The 16,313-nt window shown below is 47.2% G+C and overlaps 1 protein-coding gene across 1 annotated transcript in view; it reads left to right on the forward strand.

Annotated features, from left to right (window-relative positions):
- Window positions 1–15,796, forward strand: part of apc2 (APC regulator of WNT signaling pathway 2) — a 119,597-nt gene extending 103,801 nt beyond the window's left edge. Inside the window, exons 14-15 of the mRNA XM_028816616.2 lie at window positions 6,315–6,529; window positions 8,921–15,796. Coding sequence (XP_028672449.2) covers window positions 6,315–6,529; window positions 8,921–14,564 — 5,859 coding nt within the window. The 3' untranslated portion in view covers window positions 14,565–15,796. The remainder of the gene's footprint in view (window positions 1–6,314; window positions 6,530–8,920) is intronic.
- Window positions 15,797–16,313: the final 517 nt, after the last annotated feature.

The following is a 16,313-nucleotide window of genomic DNA, read 5'->3' on the forward strand; positions in this document are numbered from 1 at the left end:
ACATTCATCTTATCCAAAGATCTTAACCATACATTGTTCTTCTCTCTTGTTAAATGAACCTTAGCCTGAAGAGGTCTCTTCATTTTTTACATTTAAGATGTCTCACTTAAAGATTTACTGATGTTGTTACTTCTCCTAGTGTCTATAAAAACACAGGGAACTCCAATTTCTCTAACACATCTTGCCTGAAGAAGGGGTCTGAGTTGCCTCGAAAGCTGGTATATTGTAATCTTTTTAGTTAGCCAATAAAAGGGGTCATTTTGCTTGACTTCTCACAAAAAAAAGGACTTAAAACCAGGATTTCAACCCCAGCCCGGGAAGGATGCCTGGCTGAAGTATAACAGATATGCTGTTGCAATATGTGGATCAGTACTCCATAACACACTTTGCTTGAATATTTCACATAGTTGTACTCTCCTTAGTGTTTAACTCCGGAAAAAACGAGCAAAAAGGTTGCATTTTTTTTTTTCAACAAGAAAAAATGTTATTACACATGTCACAGAAACATATACAGTTAGGTCCATAAATATTTGGACAGAAACAACTTTTTTTCTCATTTTGGTTCTGTACATTACCACAATGAATTTTAAATGAAACAACTCAGATGCAGTTGAAGTGCAGACTTTCAGCTTTCATTCAGTGGGGTGAACAAAACGATTGCATAAAAATGTGAGGCAACTAAAGCATTTTTTGAACACAATCCCTTCTTCATTTCAGGGGCTCAAAAGTAATTGGACAAATTAAATAACTGGTAATCAAATGTTCATTTCTAATACTTGGTTGAAAACCCTTTGCTGGCAATGACAGCCTGAAGTCTTGAACTCCTGGACATCACCAGATGTTGGGTTTCCTCCTTTTTAATGCTCTGCCAGGCCTTTACTGCAGCGGCTTTCAGTTGCTGTTTGTTTGTGGGCCTTTCTGTCAGAAGTTTAGTCTTCAACAAGTGAAATGCCTGCTCAGTTGGGTTAAGATCAGGTGACTGACTTGGCCATTCAAGAATCTTCCACTTCTTTGCTTTAATAAACTCCTGGGTTGCTTTGGCTGTATGTTTTGGGTCATTGTCCATCTGGATCATGAATCAATTTGACTGCTGTATTTAGCTGGATTTGAGCAGACAGTATGTCTCTGAACACCTCAGAATTCATTCGGCTGCTTCTGTCCTGTGTCACATCATCAATAAACACGAGTGTCCCAGTGCCACTGGCAGCCATTGCCTCCCTCCACCGTGTTTTACAGAGTATGTGCTATGCTTTGGATAATGAGATGTTCCACGCCTTCTCCATACTTTTTTCTTGCCATCATTCTGGTAGAGGTTGATCTTGGTTTCATCTGTCCAAAGAATGTTTTTCCAGAACTGTGCTGGCTTTTTTAGATGTTCTTTAGCAAAGTCCAATCTAGCCTTTCTATTCTTGAGGCTTATGAGTGGCTTGCACCTTGCAGTGCACCCTCTGTATTTACTTTCATGCAGTCTTCTCTTTATGGTAGACTTGGATATCGATACGCCGACCCCCTGGAGAGTGTTGTTCACTTGGTTGGCTGTTGTGAAGCCATGGAAATGATTCTGCGATCATCCACCACTGTTGTCTTCCGTATACGTCCAGGTCTTCTTGCGTTGCTGAGTTCACCAGTGCTTGCTTTCTTTCTCAGGATGGACCAAACTGTAGATTTTGCCACTCGTAATATTGTAGCAATTTCTCCGATGGGTTTTTTCTGTTTTCACAGCTTAAGGATGGCTTCTTTCACCTGCATGGAGAGCTCCTTTGACTGCATGTTGTCTGTTCACAGCAAAATCTTCCACATGCAAGCACCACGCCTCAAATCAACTCCAGGCCTTTTATCTGCTTAATTGATAAGGACATAACGACGGACTTGACCACACCTGCCCATGAAATAGCCTTTCAGTCAATTGTCCAATTACTTTTGAGCCCCTGAAATGAAGGGATTGTGTTCAAAAAATGCTTTAGTTGCCTCACATTTTTATGCAATCGTTTTGTTCACCCCACTGAATTAAAGCTGGAAGTCTGCACTTCAACTGCATCGGAGTTGTCCATCCATCCATTATCCAACCCGCTATATCCTAACTACAGGGTCACGGGGGTCTGCTGGAGCCAATCCCAGCCAACACAGGGTGCAAGGCAGGAAACAAACCCCGGGCAGGGCGCCAGCCCACACACAGCATCTGAGTTGTTTCATTTAAAATTCATTGTGGTGATGTACAGAACCAAAATGAGAAAAAAAGTTGTCTCTGTCCAAGTATTTATGGACCCAACTGTAAATACCAAAATGTCAGCATAAAGACATGTGAAGGGCCCATTGCTCTACTGATACAGATGTAGCACATGACATTTGTGTGACATGTTTTGAGACAGTCACTAACGTGCAGCCTGATGTTTCAGTCTGGATGGTAGACGTGAGTTTCTTTGCACACTTTTCTTGTATTTTTGTCTGTTGCCCTAAAATAAGAGGATCCATGTGACTGACACGGCCATTGCATCATTGCCCACTTCCACCTGCTCCTATCTCCCTTCTGGGAGCCTCTTGAACCCAACACCGCCAGTAATGTAACCGGATGAGCTGGACAATGAGGACACCAAACTAAGCAAGGGGAAGGTGTAATTTGCAAAAGTCCTTTTATTTCTCTGTTACAAAAAAAAACTTTGTGATGAGATGAGACTTTTTCCCAAGGATGAGACGTAATCTTTAGAAGAGAGACAGAGAGAGAGAGACACTTTCACGTCCTGCGAGACGGACAATACTTACATCGGACATACTTACAATCTTCAGACGCAAGTCCCGTAATACACATGCAGAGCAGGTTAGAGCCCATTACGGCACTTCTTGTGTGAATTTGGGCTCTACACAAATAAATTGCATTGTATTGTATTTCTTTGTGACCCTCCCGAACAAGCCACAATTGTGGAGCGCTTGTCAAATGGTTGTCACCTGCACACCATTAATGACCACTCTGTGCCATCAAATCCTGTAACTCCTTCAAAGTGGCCATTGGCCTCTCGGTAGCCTCTCTTACCAGTTTCCTCCTTGCTCTTCTATCCAGTTTGGAGGGTCCAGGGAGGGTCCTAGTCGTACCAAACATGACTTTATGATGGACATTACTGAGCTCCTTGGGGTTGATAAAGCCTTTGAGATTTTTTGTCTCCATCATCTCCTGCCTTATGTCCGTCCACAACTCTATCCCTGAGATCTTTTGAAACTGGCTTGCCACCCACAGTCAGGTGTTTGTCTGTCAGTTGCACTACTAAGCAAGGGAATGAATGGACCAGGAACATCTTCACTAATCACACTCATTACAACTGATCACAGGTGAAAGGAAACCAGTAACCGCAACGGGAATGGTGGGCACTGACACCTGATTGAGGTTGGGGTGGGGAGTCTTTTATTAATCTCAGGATTTCTTGTTTTTGATTATTTTTAATTCTTCTGAACTGTAGCTGTGATATTTTTCACTTGGATATTACAGATTGCATTCAGTAAGTACAGCTGGAAAAAATATTGGTTTGTGTGTTTACATTTAAGGCTTCTAAAGCAAAAAAAAATGGGAATATTTCAAAGGGGGGATTCTTTTCTATACACACTGTATATTTATTATTCGGTATGAGCTAGAAACCACCAGTAGTTCATTAAGCCAAAGGTCAGATGTGCAGGAGAGCTGGAAAGGATGAACGCCATTGGCCATAGAGAGAATGTGAACTCTTTGGCTGTAAATAATGTTAGCAAGCGTCAGGCCAGTAGGGTGTACAGGTAGGCCTTGTCAGACAGAGATGATGGAGAGAGAGGGGTTGGACGCTCAGCCAAGAATTCTTGGTGGAATTAATTAGAAGCAGAACTACAGCAGGGGAATAACAGGAGTCAGATGAGGATGAATAACGGCTTATACAGTGCATCCGGAAAGTATTCCCAGCGCTTCATCACTGTTTCCACATTTTGTTATGTTACAGCCTTATTCCAAAATGGATTCGATTCATTTTTTTCCTCAGAATTCTACACACAACACCCCATAATGACAACGTGAAAAAAGTTTACTTGAGGTTTTTGCAAATTTATTAAAAATAAAAAAACTGAGAAATCACATGTCCATAAGTATTCCCAGCCTTTGCTCAATACTTTGTCGATGCCCCTTTGGCAGCAATTCCAGCCTCAAGTCTTGTTGAATATGATGCCACAAGCTTGGCACACCTATCCTTGGCCAGTTTCGCCCATTCCTCTTTGCAGCACCTCTCAAGCTCCATCAGGTTGGATGGGAAGCGTCGGTGCACAGCCATTTTAAGATCTCTCCAGAGATGTTCAATCAGATTCAAGTCCGGGCTCTGGCTGCGCCACTCAAGGACATTCACAGAGTTGTCCTGAAGCCACTCCTGTGATATCTTGGCTGTGTGCTTAGGGTCGTTGTCCTGCTGAAAGATGAACCGTCGCCCCAGTCTGAGGTCAAGAGCGCTCTGGAGCAGGTTTTCATCCAGGATGTCTCTGTACATTGCTGCAGTCATCTTTCCCTTCATCCTGACTAGTCTCCCAGTTCCCCACAGCATGATGCTGCCACCACCATGCTTCACTGTAGGGATGGTATTGGCCTGGTGATGAGCAGTGCCTGGTTTCCTCCAAACGTGACGCCTGGCATTCACACCAAAGAGTCCAATCTTTGTCTCATCAAACCAGAGAATTTTCTTTCTCATGGTCTGAGAGTCCTTCAGGTGCATTTTGGCAAACTCCAGGTGGGCTGCCATGTGCCTTTTACTAAGGAGTGGCTTCCGTCTGGCCACTCTACCATACAGGCCTGATTGGTGGATTGCTGCAGAGATGGTTGTCCTTCTGGAAGGTTCTCATCTCTCCACACAGGACCTCTGGAGCTCTGACAGAGTGACCATCGGGTTCTTGGTCACCTCCCTGACTAAGGCCCTTCTCCCCCGATCGCTCAGTTTAGATGGCCGGCCAGCTCTAGGAAGAGTCCTGGTGGTTTCGAACTTCTTCCACTTATGGATGATGGAGGTCACTGTGCTCATTGGAACCTTCAAAGCAGCAGACATTTTTCTGTAACCTTCCCCAGATATATGCCTCAAGACAATCCTGTCTCGGAGGTCTACAGACAATTCCTTTGAATTCATGCTTGGTTTGTGCTCTGACATGAACTGTCAACTGTGGGACCTTCTATAGACAGGTGTGTGCCTTTCCAAATCATGTCCAGTCAACTGAATTTACCACAGGTGGACTCCAATGAAGCTGCAGAAACATCTCAAGGATGATCAGCAGAAACAGGATGCACCTGAGCTCAATTTTGAGCTTCATGGCAAAGGCTGTGAATACTTATGGACATGGGATTTCTCAATTTTTTTATTTTTAATAAATTTGCAAAAACCTCAAGTAAACTTTTTTCATGTTGTCATTATGGGGTGTTGTGTGTAGAATTCTGAGGAAAAAAATGAATTGAATCCATTTTGGAATAAGGCTGTAACATAACAAAATGTGGAAAAAGTGATGCGCTGGGAATACTTTCTGGATGCACTGTAAATGGATAAAGTAAAAGAGGATCTAAAGCAAAAAGGACTTGACTATGAAGGAGGTGCAGGAGCTTGCTATAGGGAGAAGGTTGATCAGGCACATTGACCCCAGACAGAAGTGGGAAAAGATGAAGACGAAGAAAGTCAAACAATATTTAACAACCAAGGCAAATAAGAGACCGAAAATACAAACAGATACAATTGTGAAATAGGCCAAACAATTCCTAAAGGTCAGAAATGCAAAGTACGCCAAACAGTACTTAAGTGTCAATAAATACAAAAAGACATTGCAATAGGGCAAGAAATACTTAAAGAATTAAAAAAGACCATCTAGATCCAGACCTGAAAGGGTACCCAGGTAATCCGTCTCTCTTTCCCAGGCTAAGGGATTAAAGATATGGAGGCCACGGTGGGTTTAAGGTCCACAGTCAATGGGTCTGCCCATGGTGATACTTCACAAACTGTACGAGACCATACAAGGAACCCTGGCTGAGACATGACAACAATTAAAACTTTTCCACAACTAGATAAGAAATGCTTCAAAAACGAACTGCAGTGTACAAAACCACACATTATGTGTAAAAACTGCAATGACTACAACACATATCGGAAAAAGAAGTGCTACCGGGGGCTTCCAAGGCACCCTGCCTGTCCCTTACATCCCATAGCACTAACCAGCCCTCCATTCTCCACCCTGTTTTCTGGGTGTTGTTCCTGCACCTGTTCCCAGTGTGGTCAGTTTGTTGAGGACCCCTAAGATACCAACATGTCTCTCATCTTCCCCTGTGTCTCTTAAACCCGCAGGAGTCAACGCTGAAGAGCCTCCTCAGTGCTCTCTGGAACCTCTCTGCTCACAGCACCGAAAACAAAGTCGCCATTTGCTCAGTGGAGGGGGCGCTGGCCTTTTTGGTCAGCACTTTGACGTACAAATGCCAGAGTAACTCGCTGGCCATCATCGAGAGCGGTGGAGGAATCCTGCGTAATGTCTCCAGCCTGGTGGCCACCCGTGAAGATTATCGGTAAGTGTAAAACAAAACAGAAAACTGAGAAAACCTGAGAAGTTGTAAGTGTAGGATTCACAGCTGGAGTTTTCATTTATCTGATTGTCAAAGATGGGCAAGAATGTCAAATTAAATGTGTGCAGTAAATGCAGAAGGTCTTCGGACCCCTTTGCTTTCTCCCCATAGTGTTATGCTGCTGCCTTTGCTAAAAATCAATTCAGTTCATTTTCTTCTTACTTCAATTTTGGGCACATCTTCTCAAAACTTTAATTTTCGGGTCACATTTCTGTTTTATGAAAGTTACAGTGAATTCAGAAGATAATCAGACCCCTTCACTTTTTAAACATTTTGCTGCTGCAGCCTTGTGGTAAAATTATTCAAATTCACTGATTTGTGAGTGATTTGTGACAGGAGGGTACCAGCAGGAGTGAAAGGGAAGGTCTACAGCAGCGGTTCTCAATCTGTGGGGCACGAATGTTGCCATATGTGGCGTAATTTCGCTATTCGTAGGGAAATTTTAAACTTGTACTGGTGTATCGGCAGCAAAAAATATAGGAATACATCTTATTAGGGTTTCAAAAAAACGTTAGGGGGGGCGTGATTAAAACTGTTATGAAAACTCGGGTCGCAAATACTTAAAGGTTGAGAAACGCTGGTCTACAGGATGGTTGTGAGACCAGCTACAGTGCATCCAGAAATTATTCACAGCGCATCATCACTTTTTCCACATTTTGTTATGTTACAGCCTTATTCCAAAATGGATTCAATTCATTTTTTTCCTCAGAATTCTACACACAACACCCCATAATGACAACGTGAAAAAAGTTTACTTCAGATTTTTGCAAATTTATTAAAAATAAAAAAACCTGAGAAATCCCATGTACATAAGTATTCACAGCCTTTGCTCAATACTTTGTTGATGCACCTTTGGCAGCAATTCCAGCCTCAAGTCTTGTTGAATATGATGCCACAAGCTTGGCACACCTATCCTTGGCCAGTTTCGCCCATTCCTCTTTGCAGCACCTCTCAAGCTCCATCAGGCTGGATGGGAAGCGTCGGTGCACAGCCATTTTAAGATCTCTCCAGAGATGTTCAATCGGATTCAAGTCTGGGCTCTGGCTGGGCCACTCAAGGACATTCACAGAGTTGTCCTGAAGCCACTCCTTTGATATCTTGGCTGTGTGCTTAGGGTTGTTGTCCTGCTGAAAGATGAACCGTCACCCCAGTCTGAGGTCAAGAGCGCTCTGGAGCAGGTTTTCATCCAGGATGTCTCTGTACATTGCTGCAGCCATCTTTCCCTTTATCCTAACTAGTCTCCCAGTTCCCCACAGTGTGATGCTGCCACCACCATGCTTCACTGTAGGGATGGTATTGGCCTGGTGATGAGCGGTGCCTGGTTTCCTCCAAACGTGACGCCTGGCATTCACACCAAAGAGTTCAATCTTTGTCTCATCAAACCAGAGAATTTTCTTTCTCATGGTCTGAGATTCCTTCAGGTGCCATTTGGCAAACTCCAGGTGGGCTGCCACGTGCCTTTTACTAAGGAGTGGCTTCCGTCTGGCCACTCTACCATACAGGCCTGATTGGTGGATTGCTGCAGAGATGGTTGTCCTTCTGGAAGGTTCTCCTCTCTCCACAGAGGACCTCTGGAGCTCTGACAGAGTGACCATCGGGTTCTTGGTCACCTCCCTGACTAAGGCCCTTCTCCCCCGATCACTCAGTTTAGATGGCCGGCCAGCTCTAGGAAGAGTCCTGGTGGTTTCGAACTTCTTCCACTTACGGATGATGGAGGTCACTGTGCTCATTGGGACTTTCAAAGCAGCAGAAATTTTTCTGTAACCTTCCTCAGATTTGTGCCTCGAGACAATCCTGTCTCAGAGGCCTACAGACAATTCCTTTGACTTCATGCTTGGTTTGTGCTCTGACATGAACTGTCAACTGTGGACCTTATATAGACCGGTGTGTGCCTTTACAAATCATGTCCAGTCAACTGAATTTACCACAGGTGGACTCCAATGAAGCTGCAGAAACATCTCAAGGATGATCAGGGGAAACAGGATGCACCTGAGCTCAATTTGGAGCTTCATGGCAAAGGCTGTGAATACTTATGGACATGTGCTTTCTCAGTTTTTTTTTATTTTTACTAAATTTGCAAAAACCTCAAGTAAACTTTTTTCACGTTGTCATTATGGGGTGTTGTGTGTAGAATTCTGAGGAAAAAAATGAATTTAATCCATTTTGGAATAAGGCTGTAACATAACAAAATGTGGAAAAAGTGATGCGCTGTGAATACTTTCTGGATGCACTGTAAGTGACCAGCTATATAAATATTTCGTAATTTTAGTGAAATGTTTAGCTGAACCTTTTCCTACATCATATTTGTGTGTTGTTTTTGCTTCTTTTTTGCAGCCAAATCCTCAGAGATCACAACTGCCTTCAGACGTTACTTCAGCACCTCAGGTCCCACAGCCTCACCATTGTTAGCAACGCCTGTGGTACTTTGTGGAACCTCTCGGCACGAAGCCCCCAAGATCAAGAGCTTCTGTGGGACATGGGAGCAGTCAGCATGCTGCGCAACCTGATTAACTCAAAGCACAAAATGATTGCAATGGGCAGTGCGGCTGCTCTGCGCAATCTCCTCACCAACCGGCCGCTCAAGTACAAAGACGCCGCGGTCATCTCCCCAGGGTCCTGTATGCCCTCACTCTACATGAGAAAGCAGAAAGCTCTGGAAGCTGAGCTTGATGCCAAAAACCTAAGCGAGACTTTCGACACCATAGACAAGCAGCAGAGCCCCAAACTCACCAGCATCAACAAACCCCTGCGGCACATTGAGAATCTGGCCAAGGACTACGCCTCTGACTCCGGTTGCTTTGATGATGACGAAGCCCCCAACATCTCTTCTGGTTTGGACACAGGTGGCTTCTCGGTGCTGTCTATGTACATGAACTCTTCCAACTTCCTGCAGATGCAACCTCGTAGGAAAGAAGGGGAGTTTGAGAGAGACCTTGACTCCAGACCAGAGGAAGGGAAAAAGCTTCAGCCCTCTGATGATGAGGTGTCTCAGGCGGCCGAGCAGTTGGCTAAGAAGATCACAAAAACGGTGGCCAAGATTGATAAGCTGGTAGAGGACATCTCTACACTGAACACATCATCCGAGGATAGCTTCAGCTTGAGTTCAGAGGACCACTTCATGGACTGGCACTATGGCTCGGATGACCTTCACGAAGCTCGAGCCAAATCATGCTCTCCATGTCGCTTGTCGGACACCAGCAGTTTTGCCCGCAGGGAGCGACTCAGCAAAGCCCATGCCCTGCTGCGCCTGAAGACCGCCTATACCAGCCTGTCCACAGACAGTCTGAACAGTGGCAGCACAAGTGATGGGTATTCCGGCGGCAAGGAACAGGTCAGACCCTCAGCTAGATCTGCCGCCATCCAGAGGCGACCCAACAGGTTGGAGCTGAAGGTGGCTCAGCAGGGTTACACGGATAAAGAACCTTGTCCATCTCGAGTGGAACAAGTCCAAGCAGAAGAACAACAAAGGGCAACAGAAAGGAAAGACAGGAAGTCTTTGTCTAATCAGTCCAGTACAGACTTAGAGGAAAAATGCCAAGAACCTCCACCGCCCACGCCGGCGACGGACACATCAAAAATCTCTTCTGAGGCTAGCGTACCTACCATCAAGCTGTCTCCATCTTACCAGTACGTCCCCTTGATACAGAGCATGTCCAAGTATTCCGTTGCTCGACAGCCAGTCAGTCCACAAGCTCCACCAGGAGGGCGGCGTCATGCCTGGCTACCCACTGTCACCAACAGCACAATCTTAAGTAAGCTCTCTCCAATGGGTTCCATTCATGGTACACCTCTAACTCAGATGGAGACTTTGCAGAAGTACTCTGTAGAAAATACTCCCATCTGCTTTTCACGTTGTAGCTCCCTGTCTTCTCTGTCTTCTGGAGACGGGGCAATTGACGGGCAGAGTCAAAGTGACAATGAGTTGGACAGTGATTCTTCCCTGGAGATCATAGAAGTGGAGGAATGTGAAGCTGACAAGACAGAGGACAACCATCTGGAGACTCCCGGAGAGGAAAGTTTCAGTGATAATCAGCAGAACCAATTTAAAGGTAGCAGCAACTCCTCCACATCACCGGCCTCCCAGCCCATCGAAATCCCTTCATCTACAAAACGTGAGAAAGTCTTCTTAAGAGAGACTTCACCAGGCCGACAGGACGACCTGACTCCATCGAGTTCTTCCGAGAATTACATTCATGAAACGCCACTGATGATGAGTCGTTGCAGCTCAGTCAGTTCGCTGGGGAGTTTCGAATCGCCATCCATCGCTAGTTCTGTCCAAAGCGATCCCTGCAGCGAGATGATCAGTGGCACCATTAGCCCCAGTGACCTCCCCGACAGCCCCGGGCAAACCATGCCCCCCAGTCGCAGCAAGACGCCCTGCTGCATGGACACCAGTGGGCCCGAGAGGGAAAGCGCTGGTCAGTGGGAATGTAATTTTCGGAAATTTCTGGAGATTGCCGATTTCAAGGAACGTTTTAACTTCCCTCCCGATTTGGACACAATGATTTACTTTACTGTGGAGAAGCCAACCGAGAACTTTTCATGCGCTTCTAGCCTTAGTGCCTTGCCGCTCCATGAACATTACATCCAGAAGGATGTTGAGCTGAAGCTGATGCCGCTCTTCCACGAGAAAGACAGTCTAAACTTTGGCCTTGAGAACAGGGATAGTGAGGAAGCTGGAGAAGGACGGGCCATTTTTGGACTTGAAAAGTCAGCAGAACGAGGCGGCGAGGGCAATTCCGATGATGACATCGAAATCCTGAAGGAATGCATTAACTCGGCGATGCCCTCAAAGTTCAAGAAGGTCAAGACTTCGCTCATGTCCAGTTTATCAGCCCAAGTCCTCCACAACCAAGCCCGCAAGTCCATGCAAATGCCCGTTTACATGCTTCTGCCCACCCACACCATGCAAGTCTCCGGAGCAAAGAACGGCAGGCCAGAAAAAGAATTTTTCCAAGACGACTCCTCGTTTACGGATTCAGCCGACTTAACTCCCGTCAACTTCTCTAGTGCGGCATCCTTGAGTGACGAGACACTGCACTACTCGGTTAAGGATGACTTCAAGTCCAAGCGGAAAGGAAGACAAGACTTCCTGTTGCCAGGGCAGAAAGGTATGCAAGAAGCCCTCTCCTACCCTCACTTCCTCAAAAGTGCCAATGCGGCTGGCTCTACCGATGTGGTAGCTCAGCAGGGGAAGATGGTCGGTAGAAAGGGGAACGCCACTCGAGGAACGTATCCCCAGGCTAAAGATGGTCCCAGTGTGTCTTCCCTGAGCAGAGACCGTTCTCCCGCACAATCCTCCCAGGCTCAAACTCAAGCTCAACCCAAGGATTTGCACAAGTTGAACTTGCCAATTATCAAACCGAAAAGCACCCTGGTGGAGAAGCAACACAACGACCAGAGCAATCTGGCCTTTCCATCGTTTTGTCACACCACACCGACAGAGGAGGCAGTATACTGCTTCTACGATACCGAGTTGATGGGTCCTGAAATCTCCGAAAGCAGTAAGAAGCCAACCAAAGAGGCAAGCCGAGTGGTGCCAACTAAGCCTGGTGCGTGTGTTAAAACTCAGGGCTTCACTTGGCACAAAGGTGTTTCTGGAAGGGTGCCACATACAAACATTATGGACGAGACTCCTCCCTGCTATTCCCTCAGCTCTTCCTTAAGTTCCCTCAGCGATATGGATCTGGATGAACAACATGGAAAAATCCCTCAGATATGGAGTAAATACAAGCATCAGCATCAGGGGGCTCCAAAGGTGCCAACGGGCCGCACCCAAAATGATGATGAAGAAGACAGCTCTCTGAGCTCAGTCAGTCTGGACTCAGAAGATGACCTTCTGCACAAGTGTATCACCTCAGCCATGCCCAAGCAGAACTGGCTGCATTTGGGCAGGAGAAAGAAAAATGGGCGGAAGGAGAAGTCGGGAAAGACATCAGGGAACATTCTAGAGGACTGGGGCTCACCCAAAGACAACAGTGGTGAGGGTGAATCGGACAAAGACTCGGATCTTAACAGCATGGAATGGCAGGCCATCCAGGAAGGTGCCAACTCGGTCGTGACCAGACTTAAGGCTGCCTCACATGGCAAAGAACCCGACTCTGACGTGGACTCAGTCCTCTCCTTTATATCTGGACTGTCCATGGGCTCCACGCTACAGATGACACGTGAAAAAAGAGAGGGGAGGCAGGAAGAGAAAGAAAGAAAGGAACGCAGTAAAATCTTGAAAAAGACGGAAAGCAGAGACTCCCGCAAGCCGCTAGATTTTGTCCAGCGCAAGCCCGTACCGAACCTACCCGTAGTGTTCAGGGGTAGAACCGTGATTTATATGCCCAACATGAAGAAGACCGCCGATGCTTCACCAAGAACTGACCCCAAGAAAACCTCACCCAAGACAGAGACCCCCATGAAAAATCCAAGCCTGGCCCAGCAAAGGTCACGAAGCCTCCACCGACTTGGGCAACCCCATGAGAAGAGTGAGTTAAGTTTGCCAAAACGCAGTTCCACTCCTCCTGCCAGGATGTCGAAAGTCAGCTCCTCTGGGTCCTCCCGAAATTCCACCCCGTCCAGGCATCCGCAAAAAAAACTGACCTCGCCCTCGCCCTCGCTGGAGAGTAAGCCAAGTAAAACCACGCCAAGCCCAGTGGAGCGAAAAACAAACGGCACGGCCCCTTGTTCCTCTCCCAAGACGACTGCTGGCACAAAGTCTCCAGCTCACAAGAAAACCCAGAAATCTCCGGTCCGCATCCCGTTTATGCAGGTCAAGCAGAGCTCGCAAACCAAAGTGATTTCCCCCTTTGCAGGCAACCAGACGGGCTGCGGCCCCAAGCAGACCCCCCAGGTGACTGCCAAAAGGGGGCTCAATGCCAGCAGGGTGGAGCTAGTCCGAATGTCCACGGCCCGTGACTCGGAGCGCTCTGGTTTCCTCCGACAGCTGACATTCATCAAGGAGTCTCCAAGCCTAATACGGCAAAGAGCCGCGATGCCGTCTTCAAGGTCCGTTCCCACTTCCCAGTGTGCATCGCCACGCAAAACCCAAAGTGGCACGCCAGCGGTGTTTCTTTGCTCCTCACGGTGCCAGGATCTTAAACCCTTGAAAACGGCACATCAAAGTAAAGCAAAGGAAGCAGAGATTCCTAGGGGCATGTCGGCTGAAAGGAACTCGGCCGTAACCCACCCGGCGAGGAGAACCAACTCGGAGAGTCCTTCGAGGATCATCCAGAAGAAACCCACTGGAACCTGGCAGAAGGACAAGCAGACCTTTAAGAGGCACTCTTCATCGCCTCACATTGACACGCTGAAGAGAGCCAGCAGCCCCTGCTCTGTGGTGTCCTCCTCCTCTTCATCAGAATCCAGCGGCAAGATGAAAAGCATGCGGGACGGCACCCCGGCTGGAAAAATCCAGAAACCGCCACAGGTCTACTCTCATCCCAGTAGCAAAGTGACCTGGAGAAGGATCAAAGACGAGGACGTGCCCCACATTCTAAAAAGCACTCTCCCGTCGACAGCTTTGCCTCTGGCACCTTCTCCCACTGATGGGCACAGGCAGCTGCCCCCGACTATCCAGAAGCACGCCACCTTCGTACACCCCCCGAGGAAGACGAGCGATGCCACGGTGCAAACGGAGGATTTCTCCACCACACGGATCAACTCGAGCACCTCGCCCAACATCGAGAGGGTGCCGATATTCGGGGAGACGGCGGCAAAGTGCTCCCTGTACAGGAAGATCAGCGTGGCACGCGGTGACGGCTTGCTGGTACCCGATGTCAACTCGGGGGACAAGGCTGTTTCCTTTAAAGGCTGCTCCGGGGAGGCTCCAGCAGCTGGCATGGGCTTGTTCCGGCAAAGTTCTCCCAGCAGGGCTGTCCGAGTCACCCCCTTCAACTACATTCCCAGCCCCATGGCGTGCGGCTCTCAGAATGCCCAAGCGCAAGCACTGACCCTCAACGAGAAACCAGCGGAGAAACTGGAAGCCTAAGTGGATTACCAAACCCGAGGAAACAAAAGCCAATGCACGCGTGTGCCCATCTCACCCCTTTGCGGGGGTTTAACTGTGGACTTCAGTAGAATCCGTTGCCTCTGGAAGGATGACTTTCGGGGGCCTAGTCCTCCACGAAGCCATTTCAAGTGAACCGTTCCCGATTTTTAGGCTGACTGCTGGTGCTCCCCTATGGCCGAGACAGACATTTCAACGGGAAGGGTGTGCCAGGGCAACGAGAGCCGACTGAACGTCTTGTTACTTAACAGTTTCAGGTGCACCTTTTTGTGCGTTTTTTTTTATCGCTTGTAAATATAAACTTTCCCGATGAACGGTTCCGTCGGGTCCATTTACTGTCGAAATCAGAAGCATTCCGCTTTGGATACTGAACTGGGAATGCTTTAGAAACTCGCCAAACGATCAAAAGTGTTGCTCGAGTGACACCTCCTTCCTGCCACGATGACGTGGGACCGCCAAAAGGCAGCACTGCGAAAGGGCCTCAGCTACCAATCACAACGCACCATTTCCACTTGACTTGAACCCACAAGCCCCATGTAGCGGGGAGGCCTTCTGACTGTTATCTCGGCTTCACCTGCTCACTCAAGTACTCGACCCCTCTTGTGTGTGTCCCCAGGTTTCCGGTGGGAAGGGACAATTTAATAAAAAAAAAATGCAAATGACTCAAAGACATTGGGGTGCTAGAAGTGCTGCTGCCTCTTCGGACCACCAGGATCCAATCTGATTCCTGCTAGCTGAGCTCTCTTTAGGGGACGATAATCGCTGCTCTTGTGCATCGTAGTACAAAATTATATAATGGAGCGCGATAATGGCCACTGGGCAGAGTCTGCCACTCTTTATTTGATATGGCACCTTCTGTAGCAGACGCCTTGCCACGGTGAGCCCATTGGTAGGATCTGAACTGAGTGTCGGCCAATCGGCCATACCCCTGGCACAACATATCCATGTCACATTTTCTCTTATTTGTTGAGATCACGCATTTTGTTACTTGCTCCTCCTGGTGGTCTGTAGGATAAAGCGGCAGGTCTACAGTGGGCAACGTATGTTCTTCATCTGGTCTAGAAATTTCTTTCTCTGTTGTCATGTAAGTAGAGTACACGGTGTGCATCCACGATTATGTAACAAGTTGTACCGACTCACTAGATGTGTAACGTATCGACTTTTATTCACCAAATGCATCTCTTTTGCTTTAAATTCAACTATGCTACAACAGATGAGGAGTCGTCTGGCGTCTTCTTGGGATTGAAGCTGGCGAGCAAAACAAGGGCTGACGGCAAGGAATTAGAAAGGGGAATGGAGGCTGGTCGCTCGGACTGCGTCGGGCCATTCTTCTCCCAGGTTTTATTTCCCCCACGTACCTGACAGCCAAATTGTTACTACGTCAAAAAGCCGAGCTGGAATTCATTTACTAGAAATATTTCAAAACAGCAATGGAATTAACCCCGAGTTTGACTCGGGCCTGGCATTCTGCAGAATTAGGGTTAACCACAAGTCAGTCTCGGGGTGACGTGTAGAGAGCCGCTTTACGTTTTTAACCCTGAATAACGCTGCCATCTAGTGGATGAAATAGCTTCGTGCAGCAAACATTTCTATTGTGGAAGATCAGCCTCGACACAGACAGACACGTAGACTCAGAAGTCCCAGAAATACACGTTTATTGTTTTTCTCAGTCCTCAGCACAACACAATGAACAAACCCACGGTGCTCACTCCTTTTTGTTCTTCTCACTTC

Source organism: Erpetoichthys calabaricus, chromosome 12 (assembly GCF_900747795.2).
Source record: "Erpetoichthys calabaricus chromosome 12, fErpCal1.3, whole genome shotgun sequence".
NCBI lineage: Eukaryota > Metazoa > Chordata > Cladistia > Polypteriformes > Polypteridae > Erpetoichthys > Erpetoichthys calabaricus.